This window comes from Anser anser, assembly GCF_964211835.1.
Source record: "Anser anser genome assembly, chromosome: 3".
NCBI lineage: Eukaryota > Metazoa > Chordata > Aves > Anseriformes > Anatidae > Anser > Anser anser.
In genome coordinates this window covers 117,102,773-117,127,855 of record NC_139722.1, presented here as the reverse complement: position 1 = coordinate 117,127,855, position 25,083 = coordinate 117,102,773, and the positions used below count along the sequence as shown (strand labels likewise).

Sequence of the window (25,083 nt, the reverse complement as noted above, 5' to 3'; positions counted from 1 at the left end):
ACAAGCATGATTGACGTCATAAAAAAAATCATGTACTTATTTATTTCTTGTAACTATCCATAAAAAACTCACACACTTCTTAAATCAGTAACTTTTATTTCCATTAAACCAAGACAAATTTCAAAATTAATACAAGATAAAAATTCAAGGTGGTAGGCAAGGGGGAAAAAAGACTGCACATCTTGTATGTTATTGTTATATGCTCAAAAATATTTTTGAATATAACAATACTGGCACATAAAACTGGCTTTTTCCCCACAAAACAAAATCAGAAGGATTTTCCCTCCTTTTCTAGTCAGTAGTTCTAAGAAAACAACACACACACATGCAGCCTGCAACTTTTATGGCAAAGGTTACTATTTGCAATAATCCTCTAACAGAAGCTACAGTATCGTAGCAAAACTCTTATTCTGTTAATTATTTTTTTTTACTCAGTGGATTTTAAATACTTTCTCTTTTTGCCTAAAGCTGCAGTATGACTTGCAAACAGACCTGAGGCATTAATAAAGCCTTACTTAAATACAGGTCAAAGCCACTGAAACGCACAGTTTTGCCCGTTAGTTTCATTGGGCTCTGAATTTGCATTGGACAAAATACATAATAAACATTCATTTTTAATTTATTTAAAATCTTCCACATTGAAAGCAATATTTTCAAGTATTGCTATCCTAGTCTTCTAATGCCTATTGAAAACTCCCAAGAAACAAGACAAACAAAAAAGCCTGAATGGAGAGAAGAATGCATTTCAATGATGATCTCCCTCTCCTTGTCCCACCCTGTCCTTCCCCCCAGGATCTTGCAGACTTACAATTACGCCAAACTCACATTTTTATTTTTTTTTATTTTTTACATCTGTGGTCCAGAATAAACTTTCCCTGAGCGCTCTTTCTACCTGTTTCAAAAAAAGTCAGAATGTGTTTACTTGAATTCAGCCATTATTATTGCCATTATTGCCATTTTCTTTCCTAATATGTGAATTATTTTCTAGGCAAGTTATTTCATTTTGGTAGCCCTGGATTTGACATATACACAAACTTGTATTCTATTGCTCCAAATACGGAACTTGAAAGTGCATCTGACTTCTAAACAGTGTTATTGAGGCAGGTTTCAGAAAGAAACTAGACCCAAAATATCTATATGCACAAATCGTTCTAATGATTCCTCTCAATTGAAGATGGATAATTAATAACTTATCTGCTAGGTAATATAGTGGTATGGCAAAGAGATGGAACTGCTTTGCCTCCTAAGGTCTGGACATCAGAAGGGAACAAAACGTTGTATTGTGTAAGAGGAATCAGATATGATATGGAAATAAGTATGAATTTCACATACAAGTAAAGCAAATGTTCCACATGCAAGATGAGATACTGCATCATCACAGTATTTCAATAATCTTCAGAGGTCTAGTCTCTACCTGTTACCCACCTTCACATGAATGGGAGTTGTGTGGCTATACCGAAGGAAGCCTCAGAACTGCATTAAACTGCTTAAACTAATCTAGGTCACAGCTACTGTATTGTCACTGACTTTAAATGCAAATCCCCAGAAGACTGACCTAAAACATACTATCAAATACAACATAAATATACATATATATATTTTAGCAGTGTTAACACTGCTGACTGTACTCAGAATTCAGTAGTCTTGCTTTTTCCTTTTTACTATTTCTATCATACCAAAAGAAATATTTGTCTTCCCCATAAATAAAGTTAGTTGAATAAGTTAACTTTGTAAGTTTATAAAATATTTTCTATGCAACTCAACACAATAGCCTAAAAAGCAATTAAATTTAAATATAAGAAATAGTATATTTACAATTGAAATAAGTACAGACCTTATTGGATTTGCATTCATTTATCACACAAAATAATCTACAAAGTGAAAAGTAATAAATAAGTCACTGCTTATCAAGTCAAAGCTTTTGGAGATACGCATTCTCCGTATATCAAAGTGCCATACAGCTTCAGGAAGCAGTGAAGTATTCCAGCTATAGTTTTTCCACGAGTCCTTATGTTGGACGGCCTTGACCAAAACGGGATTTTGACCTGGATTAAGAGCACATATGAAACATATGTGGGTTATTACAGCTCAAATTTCTGTTTACTTACTATGCAGTAGCTCTCTGGTTCAGTATTTATTTGAAGTTGTTTTCATGTTAGTGTGTTCCGAGATAAGGAGGAAAAACATCTCATGGACATCTCTATTGAGAAAGCTGCCTTTCTGCCAGTATACCTGCAGCTACAAACTGTGCATTCAAACAAAGAACTGTAACATCAAACTGTAACACTATTCAAAGAACTGTAATGTCAAATAACTTCTTTTGCATCACTAATTCTACAGGCACCTGCATTCTTTGGACAGAAATAACACCTGCAAGAAATTCCTCTGATAAGACATTTGAAACATCCAGCACATCTTTAAAAGTCTGTCAGCAACTTCATTATAAGGTTTAGCTTCAGAGACTCACCTGCTGACCAAATTATGGCCAGTTCTAGGCTCTAAAACCAAACAGTTTGCCAGCACCTCAGTTAATTTTCCTTTTATCCTTTTGAGGTGTAGATGACCAATATGCAGTAATGAACTTTTTTTTTTTTTAATTATTGTTTTGTGGTTTTTTGGAAGGAGGCCAGAGGATGGGCTAAAGAATCTTGACTAACAATTTTACACTTATCTATAATTTCACCAAAATGTGTATTGAAAGAACGGTAAGTCTTCCAACATAAAAGCAGTTCTTCCAGCATGGGCACAAGAGTTTCACTCTCTTAGCTGTAGTTTACTTTGACAAAGAAAGTTTTCACATCATATATGGTTAACCTGCCAGAAGGGATGTTGATGCAAAAAAGTGTATGAAACGAAGCATGATTAATTTAATCAATTTCCACCCGCCACAGCCTCCCCAGAGATCCCTGTTCTACTTTTTCATTTTATTTTAATATCTTACCTGGCATTCTTCTCAGCATTGATTTGTCGGGTACTGACATGAGCTGAGGCCTTTATCTGAGCTTCAAGTCTAGAATAAATACCTCCTGCATACTGGAACCCAGAAAAAAAAAAAAGTTGTGACATTATCTCAGTTTAATCAGTGACTTTTCATAAAAATCATGAATATTTAGGAGAACCTATGGCCTAACTTATTTCTTTGCCACAACCCAGTACCAAAACCTTTTAAACCCATCATATTTTCCATATCCAGTTTTTAAAGGCAGTGAATGTTAAAAATGATTATTTGACTGCTTTGCCAAAACAAAAAAACAACCAACAACAACAACAACAAAAAACTCCACCCATGCTTACAAGAAAATGAAAATCATTCGAATTCAGTGCTCCATGTTAGTAATTGAGAAGATGGTATTTTCAATTTTGTCACGTTTTTGTTACGAAGGACCACTTTAATTCTGTAAACACAGGAAAAGACTTACTTCTTTGCTGTCTTTTGATTTGATTCGATCAAGGTCTCCCAGTCTCATTTTTATTAAGTGCCCTGTAATCTCAGACATTCTTCTCTGATCTGCCAGAAAAAGAATATTTAGAACAGGTTTTTCTTGCTGCTGAATACAAAGAGAAGAACTACATACACTTCAGTGATATCCTCTTTGCAAAAATAACATTTGTTTTCTTCTCAGCTCATACAAAATCCTTGAGCAACCAATATTCTCGATCTTGATGAATAATCTAGCTTCAGCAGTGTTCTTGGTAGATACCAGAATCAGCCTGAGGAATTACACTGAGATAAAAAACTACGGAAGGGGTTTTGAGGCAGAGATTTTCAAAACAGCAATAATGCACAAAAATCTCAGGAGATATTAAAAAAGGAGAATAAACAAATAACGTTCTAAGTATTTTTAGTCAGAAAGACTGGGAAGGAGATACAAGTAAACATTTATCTCTACTTATCTGCCCAGACAACAAATGGTACAGGGATACAAGAAAAAATATTTGCATTCTTGCCGAGTCATCAGATGACAGCACGTAACCTACAGAGGTTATATCTGAGAAACTACAGAACATAAAGCACCCTAACATACACTTGGAATAGATTTTTCTCTTTTTCTCCCGCAAACTTGGAACTCTTTTCCAATATTTTCATAGTCAGAAGTCCCAAAGCTGCCCATTTATTTTTCAGCCTTTGTGCAAGACTACAATTTAGTTTTACATGGTGGATTTTATTCCAATTTTCCTGCCACAGAGATTTTTTTTCTCCTGTAGAATATATGAGATTGCTAATAAACACCAGTCAAATCCTGAAGTAACATTTACAGGAGTTCCTAGCTGTATGAATATTTTTGTACAGTTTGGAAGAATCTGAGATTGCTGCGTAGTTTGGACTGAGGTGATTACTAACAGCTAGCCTAGTTGAAGTCTGTTCTCTTCCAAATGAGGAAGAACTATGAAAAAAAAAAACACTCATATCTGAGATTAAATTCAACCTAAAGCTCTCTAAATTGTCATATTTTGAGAAAATTAGCCATTTCTTATATGAAAGAATAATTTTCTTTGCATAACTTTAAGATTACAAAAGCTAGACTCATGCAAGAACGGACCATCTTCTCTTTGAGCATCTTGATTGAATCTTAGTGACCTGGAGGCATCCCATTTGTTCTGCTGCATACTCACACTGATTAGAAAAGAAAGATGCACACAATGTTATCAGTAACAGTTTACAGAAAGAAATGTACTACAGTAAGTTCTCAAGGACTTTGAAAATTACTTACATGAAAGGAGATGCATCTCGGGAACTTGACTATCAAAAAAATAAAAATACATTAAGTATATTTTAATAATCATGTCCAAGACTTAAGTAAAATCCTCATTATTCAACTCAGAGAGGCTGACTTCACAGCTCTGATTTTACCTTCTCAGATGCCTTCTCCTTTTTCTGAATACTAGGTGAAGAAAGCACTTTCTTTGGGTGCTTGTAGAATTTCTTTAATTTCTCCTTTCTCCCTGCTAATTGAAAAAAAAAATAAATCTACTGACTGACACAATCACAGATATTTGGAATTTCACACAGCTACAAAAGGACTTTTCTCCCCTATTCCTTTACAGGGAAAGTAAACAAACACGTAATTTTCTCTTTCTTTGTCAGTGTTACTGACGTGGTAATACACACAGATTACTCAAATGCTTTTCCATTAGAAGCGTGGATTATTTTAGGACATATTTAAAATAAATGGTGATGACATATAACTGCACAAGTTTTCTCTTTTTAATTAAAAAGTAAGTACACATACAAACTACATCTCTGACCATACTAAATTAATCAACAAACTGAGTGATATCAGACCAAACAACTTAGAAGTCAAACTACAAAACTTCATGCAATTTTAAGATATTTTTTTAATAAATTAAATGAACTGGTACACTCCAATTCTTTCAGGTTAAGACAAAAATAAAAATGAAGTGCCTCAGCTCAAGTGGCTCATTATTAATGTGGAAAGGAAAAGCTGTTTTTTTGGCTTTCCACATTCCTAAACCCCTTATCGTAATTAAAACAACAACAACAAAAAAATGAAAATCATTTTAGCTTATACAGAGCTTATCTTTAATGCAGACAAAATTCTAGCCACACCCACTAGTCCTTTCATAATGTCATATAATCAGAACAGTATTAAAAAATAAAGGCATGTAGGAAGTATAGCTATGTAGCCACTGCATTTTTTCCAACATTTATCTAGGCAAAACTTCAAAACAGTCATTTGATAGTCCTTCCTGCAAAATATGCCCTCGATCAACTTCGAGGACATCTAGGATGTGAGTAGTTGCAACTTCCCTTGTTTGCCAATATTTTTTGATGACAATTAGCAATGGGGTAATTTGTACCTAAACAAAGAAAAAACTAGAAATAAAATCGAAGTAATATTTTTACTTAAAAAATTCCTAATGTTTAGAGCTCCCATACAGAAGAATTCTGCTGTCCTGAGTCTTTATTTCTAAAATTCCAGAGAGGTTGAATATACACGCTATTGTTATACCTGGTTTCCTGCATACTTCTTCTTCATCCCCCACTTCATCCTCAGTGATCTCTGAGCCAGTGGTGTACTCCTCTTCTTCAGATAACAATGACTGCTGTTTCTAAAAGTGCCACAGATTATAGGCGAGGCTTGATTCCTAATTAATGATAACTCCTCTGGGACAGATTTGATGTATCTTCAAATCTAACTCCACATCTTAGTGATGTAACTATGTGCAAAGTTAAGTTGTTCTCAAATGTTAAGAAAGTAATTTCAAATCTTTGCTTAGAATGTTTTGGCAAATGTTTTTATTTATATTTCTCCCAGGTTGTCAAACATTATAAGAGGTTGCCCAGAGAGGCTGTAGTCTCTCCGTCTTCAGAGATAATCAAGATTTGACTGGGTATGGGCAAATTGATAAAACTTTGAACTTTAAGGTTGGCCCTGGTTTGAGAGTGAGATGAAGTATCTAAGATGACCACTAGAAATCTCTTCCCAGCCTGTATTATTGCATGATTCTGCATTTAGCATCCAAAATATTGTTGGATATATTATTTTTCTAATTAATAAGAAAATTAAAATTTTGGTAGGAAATATCTGAGATAACCATGTAGTCATAAAATATAGTAAAATACAAGATTTCTTAGGGTTTTACTGAGGCTTGCTATATCCTGAAACTGCTGAGATACTCAGTAATTAAGTAACAGAGCATGCATGTTGCAGCACACTACAAATACATCGTTGGATACACACATCTCAGACAAGCCAAAGAGACAGGCACTAAAAACTTTGTTTTTGAAGATTTACATTTCTGTCAGCCTAATGACCTGCTAGGCTGCTGATCTATTGTCGTCATTTATAAAAATTTTAAAAGGAAATTTTAATTTTTATTCAGGCTAACGTAGCACTTCACACATACTTTATACTTTCTTGTAAAAATCTATAATGTAACCTCCACATTAACACAAAAGAAAATAAAACTTTTGTTTAAATTAGTAAGAAAATAAGATTAAAAAAATCAAAGCTAGTTTTCTGCCATGGCAGAAGTGCAAATGCCTGAAAATGTGAACAAAACATTTTACTAACCAGTTGTAAAGTCCAGTTCTTCAGAGAAAGAAACTGTACTCACAAAAAGAAGAGACATAAGTTAAAAAATTAATAATGATTAGAAGGAAAAAAAGTAAGTGGAATCCCAAAAACAGTATGCTAAAAGTAACAGCAATCTAAATTGGTAGCTCCTGGAAGATCTACTTTCATTTTTAGCTTTACAGTTTGGTGGAATGACTAATTGGACAAACAAGTTGTAAACCACTAATCGATTAAACACGGTGAATTCAGAGTCATGTTTTAATTTGCCTAACCTTAGCTTAAAAATATTTATATGTGTTTGTAATACGAAAAAACAGTCCAGGGCTGGGGGGCTGTTATGCACCAGATTGTTATGGAGTTAAGATTTTAAAGTTTTCTGCATTTGTTGCTGGAGAGCTACTGACACTGTTTGAACTTCTCATGCTATCAGCAACATCACGCTACCATCAGGATCGTTGAGTTACCAGAAGTTCCATAACAGGTGCAGATCTTCAAAAACTTGTCTTTGCATGAAAGATCTCTTTAAAAGAGAGGTAGTACTATAAACAATCTACATAAATTTGGCTTTGAAAGTATCTCTTTTGATCTGACATAGAAACATAAACGAATCATAGCTCTGGAAAGTACTATGTACTGGAAAGTACATGCCTTGGAAACAAACAAACAAAAAAACCCAACAGATTACTGTACTTCATTTATATGGATTTATAAAAGCCACATGGACATATATACCCAGATATGCATCAGTAGACAAATGAAGGTGACAATAATAAACTTTGCCACCAAATGTATTGTAGAAAACGACTGGTTCCTTAAATACCATTGGGCTATAAATGGGCTGCAAAGCTCAGACACCCAGAGAATTACTTCTGCTTTACAGAAATACTTCTGGCAGAGTTGATAAATATTTCACTTTTTTACCAACTAGGCATTTTATACCTTCACTAGCCTATGCTATCCTGCAATGCCCAGTGGTGCACCTTTTCCTCTATCAATGTATTTTATTTATTTATTAAGGTTATTTAATGAATTCTTCAAAGTACCCTTGTAAGGCTCTTCGTTATTGGAAAGACTGGGAAAAAACATTAGCAGTCACTCACAGCATTGACTTCTCCAGTTTTGGGGCCCCACGGTGTATTTGGCTCTACGAGTACGTCACATTCAATGCCTTTATCATCACAGAGCCCAATGCCAGAGTCACTTACAGAAACACGTAAAACAAAAATATATTATTTTTCTATTTCACAACTTAGAATCAGTCTCTCTGTACTCATCAAAAGAAAAACACTCCCAAATTACCCACATAATATTTTGCCAACAAGCCATTAAAATATAAATAAAGATAGGAATGAATGCTTATGGAGATTGAATGACTACATGTCTACTTGAAATGTAAAAGGCAACAGTATTTGTTCTTTCCTTTCCAATTAAGTTACCTATAGAAAGTGCCCTGTCACCCATGTAAAAACAGAGAGATTAAATGCAACATGAACACACGAAGCATTCAAGGCTAAGATATCAGTAACAATACGATGTTCTTACCTATTCTCATCCTTAGTGAAAGGAACAACAATAACGTCTCTATGATGGAGCAAATCATTCAGTATTTTAGTAGTCTGAGATGATAAAGCATCCTCATCTTCATTTCCTGTGGGTGAGCCAACCATGTGATCCCTCACTTGACAGCCCTGTGATACATACACATCAGAGACATGAGTTAATGGGAAGAACTGATTTTGGTAAATACAATACCAAAAATTAGCTTTCTAAAAACATTTTGTCTGTAAACTCAGAAGTTTTCTCAGGATGTAAACCATACAGATGACATTTTAATTCTAGAGGTGACATTGATTCTGCTCTTGCTAAAGTTAACAAACATCTAGAAGCAGAGATTCTGAGAAGTAAAGCAGAGTTCACTACGTAGGAAAAACAATATTTAGAGAACTGTTTCATTTTCAATGTTAGCATTAAACATAGTCAAATGTATAAAGACAAAAGGTAACAGATGGATATCCCTTGCTTGCACTACACATGCTGTTACAGCAATTGAAAGAAAAAAAAAAAAAGCCTTTCTGGGATTACTGCAGTGCCCTCTCCCCCACACCCATGCTCCACCCTGCCAGCCAGGGAATGCTGATATCCTTGGGTGGTTCTCAGAGCAAGACATTAAAACAGGACGAAGACTGATTTCAGGGGTCAGTCCTCATCCTACCCTGCAGCAAGTTTGCAGGATACCACAACAATTTACAAGCCTTATTTTGGAAAAGATCTATTTTTGTAACATATTGCCACATTCCTCCCCCTTTGTTATGCTGTTTTAAAAGTGAGCTAGTATTTAAGTACCTTTGGGAGGGTAGTAGGATCAAATCGAAGCACTTTTTGGTTACAACAGGGATATACTCCTGTCCCAGTTGAGCCCAGAGCACTTGCTACACCTGGATAAAGAACTGGCTGCGGATGGTACTGGCAATGGGAGAATTCGGTACACAGGAAACACTACATCAGAATAAGAAGAGACATAATGAGAGATGAGATTACTTATGGAAGTTCATTTTGCACTATAAAGAATGCATATCAAACTTTATTGCCACGCCCCAAAATGCAAACACTCAATAACCCATAGAAAGACTATTTCACTCACTAAAACCTGAGCAGCCTGAGAATAAACATTTTAATTTAGTCTTGTTTTGCTTTTAGTGGCCAGAAAAAAGGAAAAGGGAAAGCGATGGAAAAAAATAGTACTTAAAAGTCAAGAACCACAGCACCTCTTACTTCCACAATGCAAATAATCATGTCTCCCACTCAAAAAAAAAAAATCACTGAAAGCCAGTTGGTGACAAAACCAACCAGCCAAAGGGAAGGAAGGAATATATTTTCTGAACTGTTTTGATCTCTGCCTCACCCCCAAAACTCACCCACAACAAACCAGCTACCAAACAAGTGAAAATGAAAACAGACTAACTTGATTACATCTTGAGCAGGTCAACCAATTGACAGTCCCCCAGAGACGCCAATAAACATCACGCCAAGATTTTAATTCTTCATGAAGGCCGATTAAGTACTCATGGACTTCCCAGGTTTTATCTCTGAAAAAGCAGAATGTCAGGTTGTACACAGAGTCAATAAAACTGTTTTGATCAAGCCACCAGAAAGGTGAGTTGGAGAAGGAGCAGAACACCACATCTTCCACTGGTCGAAATCCTATAGAACAGTTTAGGACAGGAAGGATACAATGTAGGATGATGAATTTAATGAATCATTAAATTCAGACCATGACAGAAATGTGTGCGTTCTTTCACAACATCCTAAGCACACTAACAACAAAGAATTACAGCTTGCTTCATCTCAAGCTCCACATACTGCAAATTTATAAGCTAAGACAAATATTGAGCCTTTTGGAAATCAGGAGAACCATGAAACAAAAGAAAATCAATACGCAGAGTAGAAGGAATTGAAATATGCACATGCAAACAAGTTCAATGAAACTGCAGTTTTCTTATTTAGAATAATAATGTTGTGCAACAGAAGCAAAGTCCTGTCATTCTACTTTATTTGATTTAAAAGCCAACATAATATATGCACTTCTAGGCACCTGCAATGCAACAGTGATTAGTCAGTTAGTAATTAAAGCTTGACAACAGGAGACTGTTTTGTTGGTTTGTTTTTTTTTTTTTTATGAACACACTTATCTGAGACTTCTGGTCTTAAAAATAGTGCACATTACAGACTTTGTTCCTTCCAAGTGATAAAATTACAAACACCTCTTCATAATTCAAAAGAGAATACACAACCAGCACCGGTGCACGTTATCCTCAAAAGGAGCAGATACTGTTTTGCCACAATTTTAAGCCTGTCCTGAACAATTTTTTGTTATATATACACATCTGACCTAGACTAAGAAAGCAGTGGTTCCAACTGGAAATTAGCTCTAGGTACCACTAGAAGACCAATACGTATAAAACTAATTTTAAATCATTAAAGAGAAGTTTGTATTAGATCATAAGCCTGAATTCATCAGTGGCCAACATCACCTCATCTAAGGAATAACAGATGTATTCTGTGTAGAAAAGCAGTTGCAAGTACCACAACAATTAGAACTTAAATAATTCTCTGAATAACTTTAAAATCTGTATTTTTCTGCACTACGAACTGCATATCAGCTACATAGTCAGCTTAAATAACACAGTTAATGAATTTTAAGTAGCTAATCACCAATGATCCTAATATGTCAGGACAGGGTCACGGATTCAGTTCTATTTAGATTGTTAGGTAGAACTTAATCAACACCTTGGAATTACTTGTGGGAGGTAACACTAGATGAATGCATTTTCTTGGGAGCTGACACTGAACCATGTTTTAGTTGTTCTGAATCGAACAGATACGTTGAGAAAGGCCTCCCGTTATTAACTTCCCACTATCTTCCTTAAAGGGGGTATGTGAGGAGGAAGGGAAAACTGCAGCGCGTCATGCACTGACATTCATTAAGAAGAGAATCCAACTGTTTACAAACATGGCTCAAAGAGACAGAATTCAATTAAACATTTGTGCCAAATGAACAAGGCACACATGCAGAACAGGTCCTGGAAGTTCCTTGGACAAATACTTTAGAACAGAAAAAAAACTGGCAATGTTTATTTATAATAGTTTTTAAGCAGGCTGATTATTTGATTCGACAGTATGAAGTCAGTCTAGAATATAATCTTCAGCATTTCTTTGCTTGCCGAGATGGAGCTGCCATTCCATAACAAGCCCTGTAGTAAAGTAGCCTTTAATTCAATTTGTCAATTGGCTCCATATATCTTAAAAACAATTTGCTGAAACAATTAACTGAGTATTTCCTGTGTAAAGCAGGACAACTCAAAAATAGCCCTCCCAGTAATCACAGATGGAGTTGCAGCAGCTGCGCTGATGAATGAATTTCAGATCATCATACTCTCCCTCAACTCTTCCCCTCCCCTCCCAGTACTGTAAAAAGTTGAAACAATTCACACTGTTCTATATGTATCCTTCATTTCATTTTGCAATGCAAGTATCTGATAATTCCTAAACATGTAGCATTTTGTAAAATCACATTACATCATTTAGCTGAAGAAAAATTTAACATATATATTCACTACCTTATATGTACAAAGACAATATTCCCATGTTGATCTATGTTGATTTTTCCTGGGACACACGGAATTCTTCTTTCAGTTTCTTTAGTTAGCAGCTTTTTACATAAACAGCATCTAGATTTAAAAATAAAAATAGAAGACAAAATATTGGATTAAGAGCAGGACTTCCAATTATAGGGACTGCCCTTACAACTGTAGTAGTAACAAAAAAAAGACCACACCTGTATAATGTTGCTGCACTTCCCCGAGAATCTGGATTTACGTACTCTGGATCGAACAGTCTCTCAATCTTCTTGCAGAACAGTTTACTATTAACGACAGCAACACAGCTTACCCATTAGAAAAAAATGTTTTATGTACAGTGAGACTACGAATTATATTCTAATGATTTGCAAAGTCATTGTGTTTCTTTCAGAATCCAGCTTTTAACGTGATTTTCCTTTAAAATAATCTGTTTAGATAATTGGTTCCTGGCCTAGTCATCTCTTATTTTTGTTATGATGTGAAGAAAGAGATCCCTTAAATTTTTCCCCCTCTATTATATTGTTCAACAACTTAAGCTGCCAGCTTCTACCCTGCCTAGAAGACCTTCACTGTGAATCTACACTTAACTTCAGCTTTTGAAGTGGTAATGCCTTCATCCCTATTGATTAAAAAGTTTTAACTTTAATCTTGCTTGTCTGTCAGTCTGCCTTCCAGTAACTCCAATAACTGACCCTTCTCTTGACACTGACTAAGCCAATGTTCTTCTGTATGCTTTCTAAAATAGTATTCCATCACAACTCTTCAGGATTCCAGCCACCCTAAATTTTATGTCCAAACAACAGAGTTCACAGATTGCTGAAAACAAACTATAAGAATTAGAAGCGTGTCATGCCATAAATGGTTCCTCACCCTAATCCTGGCTTTCATGTGAGAATTCATGAATAATTTGTCCATGTCACACTCCTAGTGGGACCTTTGTCTTCAGCTTGCCTCATATAAAAAACTCTCCTTTTGCTTGTAATTTTAATAAAAAATTCTGAAGTCACTTCATCATGTTCTATGATGAAGATACAATATATGAGAATATAAATTGTATATACATGATTCCAAACTTCACAGTGTGTCATATAATGATCCAAAAAATGATCCAAAAGCCCTATAGCACTTCAGTAGTGTATTACAGAGCAAAAAGTTACCTTTTGAATTTATCTCTCTTGTCCTTCAGCTCTTCCACTTCATTGTGCGTGAAGAGATCAGCAATATTTGTGACAAGGTTAACATTGATACAATTCATATTACATGGCGTAGCTACAATAGCATTCATATTTTTGTGGCAATAATGAATACATTTTTCTACCTAGGAAAAACAGAAATGTTAAAAGTAATTTTAAAGAATTCTAAGCAAAGCTATCTCAAAAGATGTGCTAATTACTTCAAACTGTTGTAGGTTTTTGTTTGGTTGTTGTTTTTTTGTTTTGTTTCATTTTTTAGAAAGCATTTAGTGTTTTAGAAAACTATTTCAGTTCTACCTAAAAACAAAAAGCAAGTCTCAAATTTGTCTGAAAGAGACTATGAAATAACGTGACTGAGTCCGTTTGTGCTCTCCTCCAAAAGGTTTCTACAGAAATCTGGAAAACAACTCCACAAATGTTTTGCCTCCAGTAAGCAGTACCTCGTAATGGCTTGCAAAAGAGAACAATTACACATAGGCATCACCTGGATCTCAGTATTAAACAGCTAAATTTACTATGTATTTAATTGTAGGTCGCCCTAACGACAGAAGTTGACAAACGTTTTAACAAACAAGTCAATAGGCAGAGCTGAAGGAGAACCAGATCCTAAGCTACGGATCCTAAGCTAAGTTTTTTGTGTAAGGACACAAAACAAGAGGTATTCACCGATTTAGCAATCTTTTTAATAAAACCTGCCAGAGACAGATACTGACATTACTTGGATCAGTCATCAGAAGACAAACCCAGGATTTCACTATAACATTTAGAAATAACTTCCTCTGCAAGTTTTCTGCATCCCTGTTGAGATTCTGCAAATTGTAGATTACTGCTTTGAATAAGAAAGGTGGCAAAATCTTTAAAAGGCCCTCGTTGCATCTCTCATCGTCTGTTTCCATAACAGCAAAAGTACAACAAACAAGTTGTTAGACACAGAGACTAACAGTACTCTTATGGCACAGAATCCTTTCTTAATACTTACTAATGAATCCATCTTCAAAAACTCAGAAGAAATAAGAATTGATATGACATTTGCTGGTTCTAGAAGGCAAAAAAAGTTTTTTTTCCATTAATTCTTCCGGTAATTTCACATTGCATCCCTCCCGCCACACATTTCATATCTGTTTTAAATATTATTTTTTAAAACAATCAACTCGTTATTCCACCTTCCAATATGCAAAGCCTTTCCCACCTTATGAGAAACAAAGTCTTGTTTTATCACCTACGTGGCCAGAGCACAACAATCTGGAATTTAAAAAGACTGGAACAGGTGCCTTCACAGGAATACAGTGACTAAACGATTACCCAGCAAGATAAACGTCCATCGCTAGCCACCATACCCAGATGAAGTTTTGCTCAACATAACTTCTGCATTTCAAGTTTTAACACTATTCTAGCTTTGTTTATATTTAAAAATCATAAATTAAACAGATTAGATAAATCATAGATTTAATCATAGATTAAAAACTTGCCTCAAACTTATAATGGAAAAGTTCTTCTACTGTTGTATCAGATTGCATTGAAATTTTAGGAAGTATTGCACCTGTATAGATAGGGAGCAGAAGGGAAACAAACCAAAACCTAATACAACAATTGTCACTGTTCTGTAACTACCATTCCATTCTTGTTCAGAAGGTGTCTGAAGAACCTTAATTAAAACCACCAGATCCCAAGCTGTGTCAGACCTTTTTCACTGTTTAAGCTATCCTCAAAAATGTCAGTGTTAAGGAATCAGAGACATCTGCTATAATGATCAGTGAATCTTCTGTTGTAACACTTTTCTAACAAATGAAAAGTTTTAGTACAACAGAAACAAGACACTGGAGCGGAACTGTAGCAAAAACTTGAACCTTCCATTAGTACAGACCATAACAAACCTGCAACAAATGCTCTACACACTGTGTTTTACCTAGAGTGGGCATTTCATTAGCTTCGCAATCTTTGGTGTTCCTTTTAACATATCTTATCAACCAGTCAAAGATGTGAACATCACAGTGCACGGAAATGTCCACCTCTTCCCAGCGCTGTGCATCCACTGACAGATATTCAGCAAAGTATTTCATTTCTGATATCAAAAGGTCTCGAGGACAAACAAAATCTTCTTTGAGGTTTTTTGCTTCATCACACACATGTATCACCATGTTTGGCCTCAAAGGAAAGCAAGCCACAAAACAAATTAGGATCATAAGTACGCATAAGGACCAATTAGAATGATAAAACTCCAAGACCTCATCTCCAAATCTCTATCACACATTGCAAAACTGATGTCACTAACAGATTTTTATTAACAGAAGCAAAACAAATTGCAGTTATTAACTATTAATGCAAAGTACTGTCAGACAGCAGGTGAAAAATGCACATCCTCTGACAAAATCACTGCCATTTACCATTTAAAGGACTGGAGAAAAAATATTGAGCTCAAGCCTCTGATTTTGTCTCCAGTTTGTTATGGGATACTACCTGATTTACATAAAGAACTTATTTGTTCTCCCTTTTTTATTTTCTTGAAAAAATAGGCAGATACATATGCCTAACTTACTGAAGCACAAAAGGACAATAAAAACATACAACAGCAATTTTCATCAGTGGAAATCAAAACTGCTTTGACTATCTCTTAAAGTAAAAGCTAGAACCAGTAAACACTGTCTCCACAAAAAAATGTCTAACCTTATGCTTGAATCAAACGCATTATTCTAGGCGTACTTACCTAGTACAGAAAACATGTGATGGCTATTTGAGTTGGTAGTAAAATCACTCATTTGCACTTTTCATTTACAGTTTTCTTTTCCTTCTTTCACATGAACAGGATAAGCCTATGTTCACAGATTTTTTTTTATATATATTAAATGTTATTAAGCATCAGTCTTGACTTACTCCCTTTTAAAACCAGGCTCTGGTTCCCATTCTCACCACAGCAGCAATCAGTCATTCAGAGGAACACTATGGGCAGATTCCTACACAAGCTATCCCTACTGCACATTTGAAGTTCTCAAACCAACATCTAACATTTCTGTTGCAAGAAAAGGTTTCAAAATTTCTTATAGCATTTATTAGGATGTTCCTAGCTGTGTTCTTTGTGATAGAAGAATTGTGAGAGAACTTTAGACATCTTTCTGTCAGCTCTGTAATCCCCTAGGTAACAAACGCACAGAGACCTTCTTACCCTTGGCTTTCGTCAGTGTTTTCTCCACTGTTATGCACAGGACCTTTCTCAGATTCTGACGAACAATTCCTTGCAGAGGTTGTGCTGGGCCTTCCTTAAGTGTAAGGAAAAAAAGGCTGCATTAGATCAAAAATGCCTGACCTTTTCCTTTTCATTATCTCGAAGTATCTCTGTCCTGTAACAGAGTGATGTTACGTAACCAGCAATAGATTTGTGCTACCATAAAGGCTGCTAGATAAGCCAAGTTCCTGCCCTGAATGCCATAAAACAGAAATGTAGATCAGCAGCATTGCTGGGTTGCCCAGACACTTGGCTGGAAACCCAAATCAATCCTGTCTGAATACAGAGCAATGAGATTCGTGCAAAGTCTTCAGCATTTGTTTCTGGGAATACAATCCAGCCTTCAGCTCTCCTCATCTGCTTTGTGGGATGTGGGTCTTAAGACCCTGCCACATCAAAACTCCTGTTTTCATGCAGCTTTGCTGCCAGGATATAACTACTTGAGATTAACTCCACCTCTTAACAACACTTTTTTTTAACTCTGAAAATAAGCTGCTTCCAAACTAACTCACAGAAATCTTTATAGATGTGTTTTTGCTAGGTTTTGTAAGTGTGTGGCTTTAAGCAGCCAACTGCCCAAAGCTATGCTCATAAAATGCAGACCAAATCCTTCTCATCCTAGAAGTACATCATGCAGCTTATTTCAGGTATAAAGGACAGCTGAGCTTTAATTCAAATAGGTTTTTGTCACAAACACACTAAAAGCAGTGGAACGTGCACACAAAACCTGGTGAAGGCCAGAAGGTCTAGACGTCAAACCCACTGGGTTCTGGATCAAGGGTTAAGACAACACCAGCATTCAGACGTTGAGTAACTGTTCCTACTGTGATGAATGGATCCCCACTCTCAGATCTCTAGGGAACGGGCTCCAGAAGCACCTTCTCCCTCTTGTGCAGTGGAAGAGGTTGTACTCTTCCAAAAATGACTAAAATACACCTTCTCATCTTGTGGCTACATTACAATAGCAGACTGGCAGCAGAAATGATCTCTCAGAAATGAAGCTCTGTATAGTTCAGAACACAGCAGTTATGCTTTTCAGGAAAGCAGTTATCACACCAAAGGCAGAAGAAACAAAACTTTCTCCAAAGATACAGCCTAAGGTCTTGCTTGGCCAAGCCTCAGTAAGGCCATAATTGAAGAAAGGCAGTTAATAAAATGGGAAGATTTACTGGACAGACCCTCGGAGAACCTTGGGAAGGCCTGAGTCAGCCACAGCCTTCAGTGCAGCCATTCCACTGCAGGCAGTTGACCCATGCTAGCAGAAATACAGCCAAGGCAGGAGTCCTAAATTTTGAATGCAAGGTAAGGTGAATGTTTTAAAGGAAAGGCCTGTGGAAAAAATAACATAGAAGAGTTCTGTCTGCAAATATTAAGAAGTGTATTTTGGTCACAGGGAAGTTATTTACTGAAGAAAAGGAAATAACTCTGACAAGAATATGCAACAGAGCTAAACTAACAGAGCTTTACCACACATTTCCTATCTTTTTTTCTTCTTTCAATAGAAGATGTTTCAAATTCTGAAAGCTAGTAACAGATATCTTGAGTAAAACTCTGTCTTATATGCATTTAGAAGGACTTAGCAGCAGTTTGCTTTAAAATTAGCTAATAATAAATAAGCTTTTACAACTCGAATAAAAGCATAACCCAACTCAAAATGAATTTGATTACTTTTTCGTGTCTACAGACAAATCCAAACAGGCCCCAAATTTTTGATCTTAAAAAGGTGCAGATGTGAGTAAATACACTAGGAAGTAATTGATGAAAAAAATTTACACAGAGACTTTTCTCAAATCCTTAACTCTGAAATACACTAGTACCTCACAAATGTTGAGTTGGTGAGAAGGTGAGTTTTCTCACAAGCCTGTGAGAAAAAGATTAATTACCCTAATTTCATATTAGCTAGTTACCTATAAACAGAGAAAATTATCTATCCAAAGTCACAAAGAAAACATGTTAGAAAACAGAAATCATCTCATGCTAGGATCTTATATTAGGAAACATTGGGGTACTTAACTGTATTAATACTTATTACATGTATTAAAGTGTTAAAAAGAAGATATGCAGTAATTGTCTAACGAGCTCTATGAGCAGAGTTAGCTTATTAACTGCCTACTGGGAAGCTACTAATCTTCTAAGTAGCCACCCGTGGGTGCAAGAAGTATTTATTCCATGTACTACATTTAACAAGTACAAAATTGAAAGCTAATGAAAGCATTTTTGGTTTACCTACTCCACATACAGTTTTCATGTCATTATGCAATATATTAAAAATATTTTATTCATTCTCCAGCAAAGGTCAAAGAGCTGTTCTTCTTCTGCAAAAAGAACAGTGACCAGAAAGCTGCAACAGTGAAAGATGCCATAACAAAGAACGTTTTAACACTTCACTATCTTCTGAATTTGCACCACAGAAATTTTTTACTCATTACTGCAGTGAAGCAAGTTTGTCATGCAACACATTTGCCAAGCCCTACAAGGTGCTGACAACATCTCAGAGCATAACGAAATCCAGAGAATAACTATCACACAGTTAATTAAAACTCAGCACAGTAGAGGTACTTAAGGAGATAGTACTTAAGGAGATATTTAATTTTATTTCAATCACTGCACAACTATTAGGGTTGGTCCTGTTCTGTCAAAGCATTACTGGGACACATAATTGACTAATGCACATTGTATGTCACTGCAAGACTATCCAGCATCAAAACGCGACTAGAATATGCTCCCAGCTCCTGGGTAGCTTTCTTGCCACCAAGCAGTTGGCAAGTCTGCTGGGAGAGGAAAGTCTGACCTTGAGGGATCATCTTCTCAGTTTTCCACAACTTTTCTGCACACAGCTTTCATGTTATTTGAATAACTCAGCTTATTGTGTTTGCAAGCAGTTGTAGGTTTAACAATGCCAACATGGGATACAAAACAGAAGAGTAATTCCTCTCCTTACCAAAAATCCTGAACAGAAGGATCTAGCATACAGATTTATGCACTCCTGCATATCATGCCCTTTGAAAGGACAAATTATTAAAAATACCCAAACAAATTAACACTGCCTCAACATAAACTGTAAGAGACTTCATGTATGTATTATACTTACGCTTAACTCTTCTCTTTCAAAGGCACAGAAGTTCTGTTCTTGGGTGGACTCACCACTCAAGACAGAAAAGCATGCACGTTCGGATTATAACAAAAGGCAATATATTTCAGAAGGACTAAAAACATACCAGTTATTGTAATGGAATCCTGCCCAATAGCAGGCTCCTGAAACTCTGTCTGTGTATCGAGCAAGGAGGATTTGATGTACGTGGCTAAAGTTTCCACAGGATTCCCACCAGCAGCCATCAGGGGATTATACTGGTTGTCAACAGGTGAACTTCCACTGCTTTTTAGTTCATCAAATCTTTTTGCACACTGTCACAAGATTAAATGATAGGACAATGAAGCAGTAGCTTTCAGTACATTTTTAATAACTATAATTTGAGGCAGATACTGCATTTCGTATTTGATTGTTTGCATGAACGTTTGATCATGCTGATATTAGACTTATAACGCTTCCTACTTAGTGGTAACAGAAAAGCACATAAGCACACAATAATATAAAATTTGCCATAGTTAAACAGTAACAGAATAAGGTAAGATGGAACCTGTTTCAACCTTTACTTCCTTAAGACCTGTGATTTTAAACCTAATCTTCAAAAGGGAAGTTAAAGGAGAGCTTAAAGTCTCTTTGTAGCTAGTCCTTCTACCACAAACACTGTCAAATATTATTACAAGTGGCTATAATTGCTTCATAATTATTACTCTTTCCCTTTATGATTTCCACTCTGATTGGACACATGGAACTGGTGATTTCCTCTGCACTTTTATCAACTCTCCATTCCTTGTTTTGACGAACTAGGAAGTAATTCCTTCCCATTTCGTAATTACGTACCTCACAAGGACAGTGATGGGTTTGGTTCTGCAGAATCCTGCGCACGGGTAACTTACACATACCTGTAACTCCTCTTAATTCCACAGGCAACTCTCCTGTGACACGACTCTTCAGGCCAGATATGTACTGATCAATCACATTATCTTAGTTAACATAGGGAGAGATCTCACCAATATTTTTATAATTATTTTGTTTGCTTAAAGTGCATAGGACTGCCTGCAAATTGAAAGCTAAATGGGAGACACCCTCCTGCCCCCTAGTGCTTTGCCAAACACTTGAAAGGCAGTAACCTTCCACACAAGCTTCTACTCCCAATCATTCACTTTGATATTCTAAATACAAGGTTACAGTGATGCCCATGAGCAATGCTACAAATGTCAGCTGACACATTTGATTAAGTTTGCAAGAAAGTAAAGACCATTGGCTTGTTTTTTTCCAGCTTCACTGAATCACAAGGGCAAAAGACATTTTACTCTTTTAGCTCACTTTCCCTCATAACTCAAAAAAAAATATCAGTTTTATTTATAAATAAAGAAAACAATTTCACAAGGAAATTCAGCAGCCTAAAGAGATTAAGTATAGAGAGGTACTAGGTTCTTCCAAATCCTATTCCAGCCAAAGAAAGAACAGTCCACATCGTGTAGGACCAAGCAAGAAAGGCAATTGCTCTCCTTCACAGTAAGATCTGTAACTCTTATTTCCTTAGAGCTATAATATCATTCACAGAAAATTATCAGGTGTGCTAGTAAGGCCACGAGAAGCTACAGGAGGGTAGTAGGTACTACCATCCTTTCCATTAAAATAATCTTAGCTATGTATTTTGAAACACCATAGTTTTTTATTTTTTTCTAAATCTGTTTTCAATTTTTACTTCCCATTGATTTTTATTCTTATTCTGTATCAGTTTAAATGAAATAAAATACAGACTGTATATCTTAATTTCAATGCTCAAGTTTTGTAAAAACAAAAATATTTTTTCAATCTACTGCACATTCAACATTTTCAGTTCTTGGAATTATACATTACTTTAAAAAAAAAAATCCCTTAACTTCAATTTCCCTCCCTCCCCGAAGTTTTCTTCTTCATAAAGTACTACTTAGAGTAGATGGATACTTGTACTAATAAATTCACCTCTTTGGATGTATATCCTGGAACGAGCCTTGCCACGCTGTCCCAGTTGATAGGCTGGGGAACACCGATTAGGGAGCACAGGATCATATCTAAAACCATTTGATTGTTGTCATATGGAAAGTTATTGTTTTCTGAAAATCCACGACTCATCTTTGGCTGCTTAAGCCTAGAAGAGAAAAAGTTATTAGCAAGTCAGCCTGCATCGTTTGCCAAAGCTTAATCTAAGTTACCTGCAACACTCCCTGAGTTACTATGGGAAATGTTTGCCACAGCACTACAGGCACATCCTAATGCTCTCAGGTTTGTGTTTCATATCTCCACGCTCAAATTCTTTGGGGGGAAGGAACAGACGTGCAAAACATATCAAACCCAACTCAATTGCAGCAGGAATTACCTTTGAATTGCATCATCACAGAGGAACAGAAAAATTGCACATAAAACTGTAGAGTATTAAGAAAGAAAGGGGAGAGAGGCGTGAGGAGAGGCTGTAAACTGTAGCTCCATAGAGGGACATGTTTCTAGAAGTGACACTTTTTAGAACAAAGGGATTTAAAAGCACTATAGCAAACAGTTTGTTTTTTATCCCAAGTGTCAGCTGACCACTTTGGCTAGACATTTCCATCTCTACAGCCAACATGACTAAACAGAAGACATGCCCAGCCCTCCACCACTAGCCATCACAGTCCAACATATTACCATGATTATTACCAATTTTTTTCACAAATTACCACAGAGCAGTAAACTGAAGGCTTTGAGAGGTGTTGGTATTTAATTGTTCGGGGGATACACTACCATGACTACCTCCCCCTTCTGCAGCTTTGAAAGGGAACCACCCGGTATCTGCTTCCAGGGGGGATTCATACCACCGAGCCCTCCAGCGCAAAGCAGGGCCTCCTGCAATTTTGGAATAAACAGCCAAAGCTACAGGGGGGCTCCTAAATTTAAGTTTATTTGCACTTAAATACATTTTTCTGTTCTCCAAACTTTCTACTTCCATCTCTTCTTGTTCTGCCCATTTGTTTTACAAACCAGACTCCCATTATAGAGGGAATTATATAGGGAACTCAGGGAAATCAATAAAACCTCAACACACAACAAGGGGCTGTCTTTCCGCTCTCATCCTGAGCACCTCAGTTTTGAGTTGTCCTGAAACATTCAAGACACCCAGCTGGGATTATCAGGACCAAGCAACCTTATTCCTCCAGTTTCAAGTTGAGCACTGGATCAAACACCAGTACAAAGCGTATAAAGTCAATAGTGAATGCTTTACAAATGCAGTCCTCCTAATTTGGAGGAAAAACAAACAAATACCTTTATTTATTTATTTAAATGCATGTTATGAATAGTACCAGGCAACAGCGTAAAAGTTCAAAGCACTGTCTTAGCATACACTGGGAGAAAACTGCTGGCATTAATCAGGGCTTCCATATTCAACTAGCACCCAGCCAGAGAGCTTAATAAGGGCTCATAAAGCACTTTGGACCTTTTCTGAAGTACCTTACCCAGATCACATAAATAAGAGGACCTAAAGGTCACATGCAGAATTTTGACTTTTGTTGTAGAAAGCAAGGACTATAAGGAATTTCAGGGAAAATACACCCGGATCATAGCAGATTTAACTGATTACTTGTTACCAAAAGACTACTACAGGTAGGTATTTCTTTTGCATCACTTGCTTTCCATGCAGCTAAGAGACAATTAAAACATACAAAATAGCACTGATTTTGCTTCTGATTGAAGAAACCATTCCAGCAATTTTTTAGTTTATTAGTAGAAATATAATTCAGAATAGCAGATAACTGTAAGTTTTCATCCTCTCAAAAGAACAGCTATATGAAACCATCAGGAAAAAAAAATAAGAGAACATGCTAAAATAATGCTTAGGTTTCAGATATTTTTGAGACTTAAACACAACAAACAAAACACAGAAGAGGGCACCAGGTTAAAAAGCTTCATTTTAGGAAGACGAGCCAATCTGATAAAAGTCATAGCACTTCAGCAATCCTATCTAAATGAAATCTTTAACAAAGTGTGCCAAACAGCCTGTTTTAAAGGACAAAGATCCTTCCCAGACAAGATGAGCCCAAACTTTCCAGCAAAGACAGATGCCATTTTGAGGTAAATATAAATCAGTCCCTACATTCATCAAGCCCTTAGCCCTCATCCTGACTGAAGCAACAAGAGGTGGCAACGTGGTAATTTGGTGGTGGAAGCTTGTCTAGTCAGTGCACAGACAGATATCAGTATCAGTTGTAATTAAGCCACTGAATATGTACAATATCTGCCGTTATGGAAAGGAATTACCAAGTAAGAAGAGCTCAGCACCACTGGAAAACCTGGGTGGATATAAGATATGCAGCCCAGTTCTTATGCTGCCTTATATGCATGCTGCAGCTGGTTTAAAAGTACACTTAAATGAGATGAGAAAATGATGGAGCACTAGGATCCTCTGGTCTCAAGACATAAAATACACCTAATGAGAGAAAAATTACTTGTAATGTCACATATTCTGTAAGTCACCGCTTTGACCATAACGTGATTATATCAGATAACCAAAGAAAGAAAGAAGAGCAGTTATCCTGCAACAGAACTTATGCTTTAAAGGAGACAATACAGTAGGTTTTAAGCATTGTGCTAGTAAAGACCTTACATACACATCAGTAACTGTGGTTTATGAAACAACCTGCCCATGCACGGACAAGAACTGCTCTAACATGTAATGAAACTCTCAGAATTGCCTCCCATCCACTTATTTCAGGCAGAACAAAACACGGTGATATATACACGCATTACTGCGAAGATAAGCGAAGGAGCAGGGCTGATTACAAGCCTAGGGATGCCTTTACTTCCATTCTGGCAGTAGCACGGCACGCCTCTCGCTGGCTTCGGACGTACCGGCCGCCAGCCTTCTCGCTGCGTACCCATACCTGTCACGGGAGGGTCTCCCTGAAGACACCCAACTTCGGAGGGGGCACGGACCCCTCACACAGCCCGCGGCCGCAAGGGCCCGGCCCCGCTTACCTGGCGGCTCCAGGCGCGGCGGGACGGGTCCAACGCGGGAGCCGCCCCGGCCCCGCTCCCTGTCGCCGTCCCTGTCGCCGCCGCCGCCGCCCCCCTCCGACAAGGGGACCGCCGTGAGGGGACGGCCAGCCGCCAATCAGCGCCGCCTGAGAGGGGAAGCCCCGCCCCCTCCCGGAGCCGAGAGCCAATAGGGCGGCCGGGTGGGGCGCGAAGGGGCGGGGCGCGGCGCGCGCGCTGCGGCCCTCCCCGCCCCGCCCCGCCCGGCCCCGCCTTGTCGCAGTGCAGCGGCAGCGCCCGCCTCGCGCACGGCGTCCGGTCGCCCGGCAACGCGCGGCCGCGCGCGGGGGGGCGGAGCCGGCTGCGGTTCGCTCCCCCCTCCCCTCTGCGTGACGCGCGCGCGGCCGTGACGCTGCCC

The 25,083-nt window shown here is 37.3% G+C and overlaps 1 protein-coding gene across 5 annotated transcripts; it reads right to left on the bottom strand.

Moving 5' to 3' along the window:
• Nucleotides 1-79: 79 nt before the first annotated feature.
• Nucleotides 80-24,822, bottom strand: SANBR (SANT and BTB domain regulator of CSR). Of its 5 annotated transcripts, none has more exons than XM_083829726.1 (21): nucleotides 24,669-24,822; nucleotides 21,648-21,813; nucleotides 19,810-19,996; nucleotides 16,532-16,625; nucleotides 15,278-15,516; nucleotides 14,351-14,409; nucleotides 13,336-13,496; nucleotides 12,376-12,462; nucleotides 12,158-12,268; nucleotides 10,003-10,126; nucleotides 9,384-9,536; nucleotides 8,583-8,728; nucleotides 8,141-8,240; nucleotides 7,038-7,070; nucleotides 5,973-6,072; nucleotides 4,853-4,947; nucleotides 4,713-4,741; nucleotides 4,542-4,615; nucleotides 3,420-3,508; nucleotides 2,942-3,033; nucleotides 80-2,045 (listed from the first exon to the last, which is right to left on the bottom strand). In XM_083829726.1, the coding sequence occupies exons 2-21, from the start codon at nucleotides 21,795-21,797 to the stop codon at nucleotides 2,009-2,011; spliced, it is 2,160 nt and encodes a 719-aa protein (XP_083685852.1). In that variant the 5' UTR covers nucleotides 21,798-21,813; nucleotides 24,669-24,822; the 3' UTR covers nucleotides 80-2,008. The 5 variants fall into 5 exon arrangements, 4 of the variants coding, with proteins under 4 accessions (XP_083685852.1, XP_083685853.1, XP_083685855.1 ...); XM_083829727.1 differs by having other exon boundaries at nucleotides 16,532-16,621; nucleotides 24,669-24,736; XR_014581874.1 differs by lacking the exon at nucleotides 4,542-4,615.
• Nucleotides 24,823-25,083: the final 261 nt, after the last annotated feature.